Below are 13,470 nucleotides of genomic sequence, written 5' to 3'. Positions count from 1 at the left end.
TTTCTACCTGTGTGGCCGTGATTAACAGAATTTGGCAATCTTTTGGTATTGAGATGGGCCCTTTAGAGGGAGAGAGGGGGATGAAGTTGGCACTAAATTGGTCTGACAGGATATTGGCAATATCCTTGGGATCAGTATATTTAATGCCATTCTGTTGTAGCTCAGAGAAGATCTGAGCATTGCCATTTAGATTCTTGACATAACTATAGAATGCCTTGTGGTTGTCTTTGGAATCTTTGGCAATTTTATTTTCGTAACTAGCTTTTGAGGATTTTATGAGGGATCTCAGCTTCTTACGGAGGCTGGTAAGAGTTTTTTGCATTCTGGGATTTTCCTCTTTTCTGCAACAGTTTCTTCCTTATATTGTATAGTTTGTTTATGGCAGGGGACCACCAGATTGGCTTCCTTTTTTTGGAGGAGAGCATCTTGGTTCTATTTGGCATGGCACAATTAATGCATGAGTGGATGTGCTCGTACAGTGCCTTAGTGTAGGATTCAGCAGTCGAACTTTCAGATCTCGTCTGCATGGGTGTCATGAAGTTTGTCACTTCTGACTTGAGTAGCATGACGTTGGCTTTGGAGAAGTTTTTTATGGAGGTTTCCTTACTGGGGGGTTGGGGTGGGATGTGGATGTCAAGGGTGATTTGCTTACGGTTAGACCTGACCAATGAGAGGGTGACCACTGGTGTGGAGCATCTATCTCCCATGTTGGTAATGACCAGGTCTAGGATATTGGAGCCCCTGGTGGTACAATGGATTAGTTGATCCAGAGCATTGGAATTTATGAATTCCAAGAACCGTTGGGAAAAGGTGTTGGTACCAGAGTAGTTTTCCCAGTTAATGGCAGGGTATTTGAAATCACCCAGTATTAGGCTGTTTGGTTGTATCTTAATATTTTTCAGTATGTTTAGAAAGGTATAGTGAGAATCTTGGGGCATGGTGGGGGATCTGTAGCAAGCTACGATTTGGATTGCAATCTTACCTAGTATTAGTTGCACCTGGAGAATTTCAAATGCATTGTGTTGGGCAACTAGCCTGGAGGCGTGAATATCCTTGGTGAATATGGACACTCTTCCACCTTTAGTGTTTTGGTCTTGGTTTGATGGTCAAAACGTGTGGTAAGAGTTGTAGCCAGGTATTGCAGGGGTGGCTCTCTGGATCCTTGAACCAGGTCTCAGTTACTGCACAGATATCCATGTTCTCCATTTTTAGGAGTGCCTCGAGAGTGCATTTTGAGGTTTAGGCATAGAGTAGCATTGCCTTGATATTTTGCATGCTTGCATCTGTTACGGTGGTGGTTTGTCCCCTGAACCTTGCCTAAAAAAGGCACTATAGGGGTGTGGCAAGCGCTTTAGCTAGTAACCTGAATCCCAGGGGCGAGAGGTGCAGACCATCTCCGGGCAAAGCATCATGGTTTGTTGATAGTGTCTTCCCAGGCAGACAGATACTGGATCCCCTTTGAATGACACCAGAAGCTTAGCCAATTGTGGAAGTCAATCATTTTGTCCTTATACTGTGGTATCATTCTGGGTGAAGGCAGGATGCTACTCAGGGCTAGGGTCATACCTGCCTGGGCCACATGACCAGAGAGCTCTTCCGTATCACTCTCCATGTAGTCAAGGGAGGTACGTCTCAAATCATTCACTCCAACATGGACAATGACAGTTGAATTTGTACTTGTTGTGGAGTGACTTGAGTGCATGCGTTATGTGGCGGAACTTGGCACCCAACTGTAATTTTCTCCTTGTTCAGACTGGTGAGTGGAACATCAGTGTGCCTGACTATAGAGTCACCTATGACTAAAGTGTTGGGTACATGGTCTTGCCTTAGGGGCTGTTGTTGGGTGGCACACTGGTGTTGTGAGCTGTGTGTCACTTTGGTTCTGACTGGTGTTTGTTTGCGTTTCAGCTTCAGAAGTTCTTGTTGCTTGGGCAGGTTAATGTTACAGGCCTCCACATATGTGAGTTTAGTGTTACTATGTGTGGATGTTGATGGAGTGGGCTTTGAAGGGCTATGTGCTGCTTGAGGGGTAGTGCAGGTGTTAACCTTCTCCTCTTGACTGTCTAGCACAATCTTGGCTGGAGAGACCTTTGCTTCCAGTTTGGCTATTTAACTGCATCTCTCTCAGGTTGTAGTGTTGGATGGTAGAAGGAGAGGGTTGTCTGTGTACATGCAGTTGCTGCATTGCCCCAGTATGCCCAGATTCACCAGGTGGACAGGAAAAATCAATGGAAGCTGACCCTTGGGTATGCCTGTTTAGGTGCTTTTTTTGTAAAGTACAAGAGCTGTTTTCCCTTACCTTTGCAAGGTACTTTGCAATTATAGGCTGTTTAGTGCCTACAAATAATGTCTCCTTATTGACAAGGAGAGTTGAGTGCTTGTATCAGTTTGAGGCTTCCTATTGCTTTACAGCAGGTTCTAGAGCAAGTGCTAGTCACAGGGGTTCAGATTTTAGTTGTACTACTGAGAAACCAGCTAGTTCTAAGGGAAAACTTGAAGAGCAGACTTTCTGGCACCTGGAATAGTTTAACCATAGACCTGCGGTGCTGCACGATGCAAAAAAATGTGCACACACGTTTTTCAGCAAGAAAGTTGAAAGGGATAGAAATCAGCCCAAAAAGGCTAATAAATGTATGTTAATTTGAAGTCACAAGTAGTTTAATATGCCTCAGGTTATCCTAATTCTTTGTCTTTACCCATCCATATTAAAGAGGTAGCAATGAGAAGGCATCCACCAATACTCTACGATTAGCAATGTCAGAGGTGCGACAGGCAGTATACTCATGGATTTTATTCCCACACCAGGTGGATGGGCTGCTGACACTGCACATCAGCACAAGGGGGGGGGGGCTACCCTTCAGAGGAGATGTTAAAGAGGTCCCATCTACTTGAGCTGGTGATGGCTTAAGTGGATGTAGAAGATCCCACAGCACTTATTAAGAGAGTAGTGGAAGGTTCCCCAAGGACCTTGCCAATTTTCCTTTAGTACAAATACCAGCTCAGGTTTCACCAAAGAGAGTGACCACTTCAGAAGTGGGATTAACCTGGTCAACAAAAGGATAATAAAATAAAAAGTACCAGCGCATTAAAAAGACTAGTTAACTGGTGTATTTGCCAGTCTAACATTTTGTAATAAAAATAAGACAGCCCATCTTCTCCTGGGAAAGACCTGAATCAATCCTTCCCAAGGTCAGTTTCAATTCCATGGAAAAGGGTTTATCCTTTACTGTGTTATTCAAAATTCAGTAAACACATTTTACATCTGAGGAATTCTGTCATTTTTGTATAGTTCTTCACGAAGTACAACTCTGTCTTACATTGTGATACATCTGTGACTACAACCCCTTCAGTATTAACCATTGACATGACATTGTTTTAGCTATTACAAAAAACTGTAATATATCCTTAGTCTTATATCATGCTAGAGAGACATAGTGCTACTTTTTCTTAGCACAGTCCCCATAACTTTAACAAAAGTGTCTTTCCTAAAGTGTCATGTTCTTGCAATTCATTTCGATGTTGCTCACACACTCACTTCACCACTGGTCAAATGCCGTTTTTATTGTTAATTTTCTCTTTAAAGAAAACCTCCAGATTTGCATGGTGTCACCAAACTAATTTTCATGCAATATTTCATACAACTTAAAGTGGAAGGAGGACAAATAACTAAATAAAGGTAACGGGCAGAGGAGGCAAAGCAAAAGTCCGGACTGCAGGTTAGAGACTGCCTTCCTATCCGGGATTGATTTCAGAATAAAGGCAGAGAAAAGGATAGTGTGGTGCTAAGGGAAAGACTAGCGCTGATGGACTTTTCATTGGGGAAAATTAGTCGTGTATTCAAAATATTGCATAAGGACAAATCAGAAGATATTAGAAAATACAGGAGAGAGACTTGCATGGCAATTAAAAGAACAGTGGGAGGATATCTGTATGCAAAGTCCAGAAGGTTTAGGTTTTTGCTTGGAATTGTTTGCTAATGTACTGTTTTACCCAAAGCAGACGTCAGAGAATTTTTCATCGGGTAGATATCAAATGTTGGTGCGAGAAGAAAGCAGTTACTGGGAACTTTTTTTTTTGAAAGGGGGTGCATTAAGTTGGCAGATTTTAAAAATTCCCTACAGAGTATTTAATGTTGGAGTAACAAATGGCTGTAACCAAGGACATTTTGTGAGTTAGGACACAAGAGCAGAATTGCCAGGACAGAAGATTAAAGTTTAATGCTATTGGCTGCCAAGAAAGAAAATGGAAATCAAAATCTGAACCAACTGAACTGAACTGCTGAATTTTGTAAAGCAGATAAAAGAACTGGTGGTAGGATCTAAAGAAAAAGGAAGGAGCAACTAAAAGAATAACAATTTGTGGGAAAAATACATGCAGAATGATGTTCAGGAGAAATGAGATTTAAGGGAGGGCAACAACTGAGTAATGTAGGTAATTTTGCAGTGAATGGTAATCATACATTACGTTTCCTTTCTGAAATGAAAGGCAATGAAAACTGTTAATATGTTTAATTTTCTTTTAATTTGAGTATGCTTATGTCTCAAGTGATAAAATGTAGAGACCCAAAAACTCGTACATCTCCTGACACGTTTCTTTTACAACACTGTATGGACTTTAGCAAGCAGCTTCTCATCCCATCTCTCAGATATATAATATTGCATTTACCCACACAGCACACTTAAATTTTAACCCTCTCCATGTATTGCACCTTGCCTATCCATTAAAGCCATACAACCAGCCCACATTACTAACCTACAAAGTTAAATCAGCATAAATTTAACTTGCATTAAAAAATAAAAAAGATTCGCTGAACACTAGCATGAGTCACTGGCTTTAGATGAAATTCAGCTTCTATTGTTCTACAACCCTTAGATTGGGACATCCATTACCACATGAATGTTAAATTATCAACAAAAAATCTATAATATATATTATATACCAGACAATTAACACTGAAGAATTAGTTACCTTTTTATGTTATGACTGAATGATTATCTTACCATGTTAATACAGAGTCCCTGTAGGGGATGAACACCTTCTTCTTAGACTGTGACAATTCAGACAGGGCAGAAATTACTTTCCCCAGAGTCAGCAAAGACTTATTTATGCTTGCACCTTCCTGAAATTAATAATTTGAAAATAATGTAAAATATATCAACAGTTTTCAATGGGAAGATAGAATCACAACAGTTAATGTTTACAAAATGTACACAAATACAGCTTAGTTTACATCCTACTTCCAAGCAATGGTCATTGGATTATGCAAAGACAAAATTGTTCAAGTGAACAATGCATATCAGGCGGATATTACTCAAATGAAAATTCTACCTGTAAGAAAAGGTTTAGCATTATCAGAGTGAAAACTACAAAACATATGTATTCTGTTTTGTTTGACAGCAGAGAAAAAAAAAAAGAGGTTTCAAAAAACTGCTCACTAATATTTTACTTGAATGTAGTTTCAAATGGTAATGTTCACCTCTGACCCTCTTCAGACGCAACCTTTATGACTGGATGAGAAACCATAAATTTGTCGCAGGGGTTCCACCTTTGTCCATCACTGACAGGGGAGATGGGTGCTGACAGGTTTCTTTTTTTTTTTGGAATTAAACTCTTGGCTAGGGTTGTAAGGGCCCAGGCCCATTAGTGTAGTAATCTCCTATGATCCAATGCGGGAATCGGCCACAATTTTAATTCACACAAAGCAACTTCCCCAAAGTTAAAAACAGTCTTAAAAACTCTAACCTGAAATTTGTCAAGAAGTGCTTTCTATTAGTAGTAAGTGTCGAACTTGACTTCTTTAATATATATAAAAGTCAATCTATAACACTTACAAAGGGAAGAGGGCCATTGAAACAAGGTCAAAGTGCACCATGCATTGCCCTAGTTGTGAAGTGTTAATAGAAATTAATAAATGTATTTTCTCTTAAAAACGAACAAGGTCCTCCAATAGCACATAGTCTAGTCTCACAAAAATAATTTCCTCTTATTTTTGGGATAGAAAAAGTGCAGTGTCAGAAGTTTTACAATCAAAAAATGCTAATCATACTATCTGCTTAATACATGTTATGCCAGATTAAACCTGGATGTACATTATGAAAATGCAAATATTTTACAGAACCAATACGATGTTTAACCTACAACTTAATGGAGCAAATGCTTTGCCTCAGTATCTCTACACTATAAAATATAGTACAATATTAGGCCATAATAAGGAGGAAATATCAAGTTCTTCTACATACAGAACTGATGCATCTTAATTTGTATTTCTATAACGCCAATTACTTTTGACCTCAATTTATCCTATTACTTAATTTTATTTAAAGATATGGTCTAAGAATCATCTCCGTCATTTCCTCCTAGACACTTCTGAAGGAAAGTACTAAGTGCTTGCTAATGAGCTGACATTCTTTCTAATAACCAAAACAAGAACTCCAAACAATGCCATTGTAGGACATTTATTCATTTATAGCCTTTTCATCCAAAAGACTCAACCAAATCAGTTTAACAAAAAAAAAAAAAAAATCAAGTAATGCATTCAGCCAACTGATACAAGTACATGCAATATACACACAATTAGAGTTGCTGATTCTACAAGGTGCTGTAGTTCTTCCATATTCCTTTAATGTTAGACTAACAAAATCCATTTTTACAGAAACTGAATGGCTTTAAATTCAAGATGAGAAATTGAACACCAACATTTCTGTATAAAATGTACAAAAACATTAATCAGGAAAATGTCAGCAAATCAAAAATGTTGAATTAAAAGTATGTTCAAATACAGTATGTGCAAGATGTATAATTATATTCATGACAGCTCAAATTTAACAGTTAAAGGATAGGTATCATTCATAAAGGAGTTGTCTACCTGGCAAATCATCTTTCCCAATAGTTTTTACATTTCAGAAAATAGAGGCTGTACTATGTATACAACATTCAAAGGATGTTTTGCATTAAATTTTGAGACTATTTTTTAATTTGAAAAAGTACACATTGATTTCAAGGAGGGTCTTAGGAAACCACTGTGCAGACTCTGTGTTGGCTATTGGTCTACTATTTCTCCAGCTTTATGCAGACCCCCCAGCAGCTTCCTCTATTTTTAACAGACAATTACAGCAAAAAAATACTAAACCAGGTCAGGATCCAAAAAATATCAGGTGGCTCAACTGTTCCAAGATGCCCGACACAAGCTTACATGAGCAATGAATTAAGAGGTATGATCATTTAGTGATATATTGCCTCACAGTTGAAGGATGTAGGTTATTTTTCCCATGATGAATGGTCAGTACAAGTGTGAAGTCTATTTTCCCCCTTGCTTGTGTGAGCTTTTGGTACTGTTTAGTCCTCTCTCATAACACAAAACATACCAAGTAATTGGCTACAACAAATTGGCCATATTATGCATATTGTAAAATAATCACCCCTTTACCTTGTCCAGGGCATGGCTGGAAAATCTTCACAGACCAGCCACTTTACCCATTTAATTATTAATAGATTCAGAAAGATGGTTCAGTCAGGAAACCAAACAGGTAATTAGATGGGCTAGTATAAGACTACACTAAGTGATAGTGTTGCTTACTGTTGACACCACTTGCTCAACAAGACGCTGAAAACAAACTGACAATGCAATAATGATTTACTGGAAGGCCTAGCAACAAAAAGGAGGCTCAGTATTGCAGTCTTATGTAATTATAAACAAAAGAGAAAAAAATTGTGGACTTACAGTAGCTTCACAGAGCTCTCTCAATAGTACTTTACCAGGCACTCTAATGCAGTACATGTAGAAACAATTTCAGCTTCTGGAAATAACGGCGTGTACCAGTGAATCACACAGGTAACTCACGTGTCACAGCTAGAGACGATGCTCTCTGAACTTGCTAGTTCCATCTGAATTGGGTACTAAACTAACTGCTCATGCAGAGGATTTTTGTGGAAAAGCAAACACAATCTTGTCCAAGGAAAAGAGGAGGCATCAATCTTCAGGCCTACTTGGATGGAGTCCTGGAACAGAATCCTGCCAGTTAATTGCCTCTTCTCAGAGCAGACATCTACATAAAAGAACTACCTACAGAGGAATCAAATCTTTAAAAAAAAACCTCATCTAGTTGCAGTTTGTGAGGGTCTGCCCAGGTCTTGCTCAGTTTGTCTGCTACACAATTTTTCTTTGATGGAATGCAGGATGTCTGTAGAGTGAGATTATTCTGTGAAGCTATATCCAAACCTATTATGACTATTCTGCAAAGGGAATACAACCAGATCCCCCCTTCCAACTTGATACACCACATAACTGTCGCAATGTAACAACTTGAAGAGGTACCGGGAACAAAACATGAGTGCCTTGATCTGGGCAAGCATATCTATTTGTGCACTTGCATCTGTCTTTGGTCACACACACACTACACACACACACTACACACACTACACACACTACACACTACACACACACTACACACACTACACACACTACACACACTACACACACTACACACACTACACACACTACACACACTACACACACTACACACACTACACACACACACACACACACAGCACTTTTATCCCTCCTGAAACTGCTGTTCAGGCAAAGGCCCGGGAGTCAGTGGTGACTGCTTTGATAAAGATAGGGAGACTGGGGAATTTAAGGACATCTTTTGCCTCCACCAAATGACTTTTCTTTTGACAAAACTCAGCACTGGGATTTGAAAAGAAAGGTGGTTTGTGCAGGAACCAGAGAGTCTTCAGATACCACTGCATCTTTCATGGAGCTTTATCAAGGGTATCATTAGAATCATAGAAACCATGAGATCCAAAATCCTGAGATATTCCTTTGCAGTGACAGAAGTTAGGGTTGGTAAACCTTAGAAATATATCTAGATCCAGATCTATTTTTCCTGTGGAAGAAAAACTCTGAACTGGAGTTGTGTAGTTGACATCCCAGAAGCACAATCTTCTTTGAAGAAGTCAAAGACTTGAATGTTCACTTGGAATCACAGATTGCGTAAGAGATCTCTCACAACAGAGAGAAAGCGAGAGAGAGAGAGATTCCTGACACTTTGAAAAAGACTGCAAAAATAACTCATCCAAATATGGAAAAAAGTGGATACCCAGTGGCCTGCAATGAGCTATAATGGAAGCTAGACAATGAGCACTTGTGGTGCAGTGGATAGTGAAAAGGATAAGACAATTGACAATGAGATTGAGACAACTTTAAGAAACTTCTGAAGTCTGGATGAATAGAGATATGATAAGTCAATTTTAAGTCTAGTGTTGCCTCTTCCAAGTATCATGGTGACAGGTTGTGAAGTGACATTTAGAATTTGGGCACTACAACAAACAGGCTTAAGAAAGATCTATGACTGGTCTCCAAGCATTTTGTTTGGTACTAATATCCTTGAATAAAATCCTCTCCCATCCTGGGAAGGGGTAACTAGTTCTATCACTCCTTGAAACAGCATACGAAGAACCAGTGTAAACAAGAGGCTGATCTGGAGGATGAGGAATGAACCCCCTAGGCAAGGAGGATTCAGGTTTTCTGCAAGAAAAAAAGGGACAAGGGTGGAAGGGGGTCACAAGGTCTCAAATAGTCATTTGAGCTTGTTGTACTGTCTATCGTTTTGGGAGGTTTGAGGCTTTTTAGGGAACCCTCTGTCATTTCTTCTTGGACAACTGTTTACCTGTATTATTTTGTTGAGACTGTTTATTCTGCCTTTTGTCACAACTAGATGAGGAGTTAAAGTATCTCAGAAAATTTGGAAAAGGACTGAAAAATCTTAGATTTCCTGATCAGCAGTGATCAATGTGATGAATATCTTGATTATAGCAACTTCAAACCCTTCTTCAAACTTCTAAGGGCCCTAAATTCCCACAATGGGAATAGAGTTGCAGTACATAGATTGATCCTAGCATGGTTTACACTGCTGTCTACTAAGCACTTCATGATACAGTGTCAAGGCAGCTTTTACACTGTGAACTCTATCTAGGGGAGGAAAAAGGAGACCTGGACCAATTTTATAAATCTAACTTACTGTAATAAACATGTTTTCCATCTCAAGATTGCAGTATTTGTTACCAAACTGGAGCATCATCTCGATAAGCTTTTGTGTTAAATATTTAAGTACCAGTGTTTAGTGGCATCCACCACATGACTAACTTTACGATTTTTGAAAAGCAGGTAAAACACATTAAGAAAACCCTATATTGAACAAGTTTCAGTGTTGAAATGTATTATACATAATATGAAGACTACAGGTTTATTTTAAAGAGACAGTATACTTACTAAGACAAAAACCTGGTGCTATCAAAGAGATTGGGCCTGTGACTGACAGGGATGGAGCCTTGTCTATGCATGCAATGATATGGGTTTAATTAGCAGCAAAGGCACTGGAATAGCCAGTCATGGAGGGATGAGAGTCCACAGTTATCAGCTCACCCATCACAAGTGGAGCACAATGGTGGCATACCACCACAAGAGCTCCACCTTGGGAAAGTGGACTACTGTGGCTCCTGCAATCTGGAAATCAGAGAGCATAAACAAGCTACCAAGGAGTGCTCATGGTCCCTGGCTGAAAAATCACAGCTGCTCTGTATTTTCAGACAATTTAGTGGATACTGGAATATTTCCATAGTTCTAACCTTCCACTTCTGGTTTCTCAGGATAATGGTGGTAGAGGAAAATATACTAATAAGATAGAGGCAGGCTTGATAGCTGCAAGGGACACAAGTAAAAGTATTTTATTTTATATATACTGGAAAAAAAATAAATATTTAACCATGGTGAATAACAGAATAAGTATACAAATGCAATCAGCATTAGGAGAAGACCTATACTAATATACATTACAGTAGGTATATTAGGAAGTGAGGTATACAAGTGGAATAATTTGAGGACTTGTGTAATACATGGGCATAGCCACTTATTCTTTATGAGAGTTTTTAAAGTGAGAAGAAGTAGGGGCAGAAATCAGAGCAGGAGGGAGATTATTCCAGGTTCTAGCAATGGAGTGGGAGATTGGTGCTTTTCCTGCAGTATTGTTAGCCTAGCGATACAGAGGAAGGATTTGTCAGAAGATTGGCGAGGACGATTTGTATTATAGGTTCATAAGTAGGTACTAGGCTATTGGCCCTAGGGCCTATATAAACCTAGCCAAAAAGGCACCCTGGCTTTCAGCACCCAAGAAAATTATTTTCCTGTGCCTCTGTCGAGCAGAGCCACAGAGGTGATCCCCGGGGTGAATTTCCTATTTCCCATCCAATCAAGACTTTTCTTGAAGAGTGCTAATGAGGAGCTGTGATTGATATAGATAGGTAGTTTGTTCCAGAGTATTGGAAATCTCTGGGACAGGAATCTATCCCTCCAGCATGTTCCGTTTATTGTGATGACAAGGTTTAGGTCCCTAGAGCATGTAGCTCAGAGGGACTGGGATTTCTTTAAGTGGAGCATGTCCAACAGCTCTGGGTTTGACAGAGCTTTGTAATGTTAGGCAGAGATAGCCTCTGAGTAGGAGATATGCGACAGAGTAAAGCTAGAGTTTTTTGACATGGTCTGCGTAGGGCATCTGTTTGAGGTCGGTAACCCTCTTTGTGGAGTTATTTCTGCAGCCTTTCCAGTTGTTGCAGATGTCTTCTGAGGTACATACCAAAAGGGGCGGTGTACTCTATAATGGGTCTAATGAGTGACGAGTGGAGGGGAACAATGACCTCTTTTTTTCCTGGATGATAAACCTTTTGTGATGAGGTATGCCACATAGGATTTCCTGACTACTGTGGTGATGTGATTATCAAAGGAGAGACTACTGTCCACCTGTGGCCCAAGGTCTCCCTATTACACTTTCGGTGTTAAGTAGACTACCACCTATGCGGTAGCTCATGGGTACAGAGTTTTTACCAAAGGAGAGGACAACGCACTTTTTGGCATTGAGCTTGAGGCCATGGTTTTGACACCAGGCATCTGTCTCAGTGAGGCCCTTTTGTAGGATGTCCACATCATTAGGAGTTTTGATTATGGCTCCTAGTTTGCAGTCATCTGTGGACTTCATTAGCCAAAGACCTTCTGTGTTAGCCTGTACTTCAGAAAAGTAGATACCAAACAGGAGAATACCCAGGACTGAACCCTGTGGTACTCCACTTGTCACTGGTCTGAAGTCGGATTTGGAGTCTGCTACTTTCACAGTGTGGGTTCTGTCAGTGAGCCAGTTGGCAACCCATCTTGTAACATAGGGATTTATACCTAGTTTAGTGAGTTTATCTATAATTCCAGAGTGGGGGATGGTGTCAAAAGCCTTGGCACAATCTAGATAGGCTGTGTGAACCACCTTACCCTCATCTACGGCTTTGGTGAATGCTTCAAAGAAGTCTATCAGGTTTAGGAGACATGGTCTGCCTTTTACAAACCCGAACTGGGTGGGGTAAAGAGTTTGGAGATTACCAATGTCTTTGTTTATAAGTTCCATGATGATGCGTTCCATGGCCTTGCAGACCATTGTGTGCCATTCTGTGGGCACAAAGCCTGAGGTGAGGCTATGATTGAACATGGTGCTTAGGTGGTGTGCCTGTTCATTCTGTAGTTCATGAATAATGCAGCCTGGGATGTTAGGTCCCATGGATGCTGTGTTCTTGGCCTTGGAGAGTGTGTTTTTTAACCTGTGCAGCCGTGATTACAGAAACTTTGCATTCTTCCGATATAGAGATGTGCCCTTTAGGGGGTGAGAGGGCAGTAAAGTTACTGAACCTATCTGCAAGGATGTTGGCAATATCAGTTGGTTCTGTATATTTAGTGTCATTGTGCTGTAACTCAGAGCAGATCTGAGTGTTGCCATTGAGATTCTTGACATAGCTATATAGAATGCTTTGTGGATGTCTTTAGAATCAGTGGAGATTTATTTTCATAAACTTTGGAGGATTTTATGAGGGATCTCAGCTTCTTACCAAGGTTGACCAGTGAGTTACTCCAATTATGGGATTTTATTCTTTTTTGCAACAAGTTTCTTTCTTCTGTTGTAGAATTTGTTTATGGCAGGGAACCACCAGATTGGCTTCATTTTTTGGAGGATAGCATCTTGGTTCTGTTAGGGATAGCATGATCCATGCACTCATGTAAGAGTTTCTAAAGTACATTTGTGTAGGATTCAGCAGTCACACCTCTATTGTCCATCTACATGGCTGTTGTGAAGTTTTCTGCTTCTGTCTTAAGAAGCATGAAGTTGGCTTTGGAGAATTTTTTTATGGTGGTTTCCCTAATGGGTGGTGGGGGCAGGATGTGGATGTCTAGGATGATTAGCTTGTGGTCAGATCTGACCAATGAGAAATTGACCTCTGGTGTGGAACAACTGTCACCCATGTTGGTAATGACCAGCTCTAGGATATTGCTGCCCCTGGTGGGGTGTGGATAAGTTGATGCAAGGCGTTGGAATTTATGAATTCCAGAAAAATTGAACAAAACAGTTGGTATACGAGTACTTTTCCCAGTTAATGGTG

At 40.0% G+C, this 13,470-nt stretch overlaps 1 protein-coding gene across 1 annotated transcript in view; it reads right to left on the bottom strand.

Annotated features, from left to right (window-relative positions):
- The window catches only part of LOC122790606 (kinesin-like protein KIF14), a 1,004,205-nt gene that overhangs the window by 618,071 nt on the left and 372,664 nt on the right, over nt 1-13,470 (bottom strand). Inside the window, exon 9 of the mRNA XM_044058133.1 lies at nt 5,001-5,119. Coding sequence (XP_043914068.1) covers nt 5,001-5,119 — 119 coding nt within the window. The remainder of the gene's footprint in view (nt 1-5,000; nt 5,120-13,470) is intronic.

The sequence above is a fragment of the Protopterus annectens genome, chromosome 16.part0, assembly GCF_019279795.1.
Source record: "Protopterus annectens isolate FY-2018-M chromosome 16.part0, PAN1.0, whole genome shotgun sequence".
NCBI classification, from domain to species: Eukaryota; Metazoa; Chordata; order Ceratodontiformes; family Protopteridae; genus Protopterus; species Protopterus annectens.
Note: the sequence above shows the minus strand (reverse complement) of the source record. Positions and strands in the feature narration are given on the sequence as shown.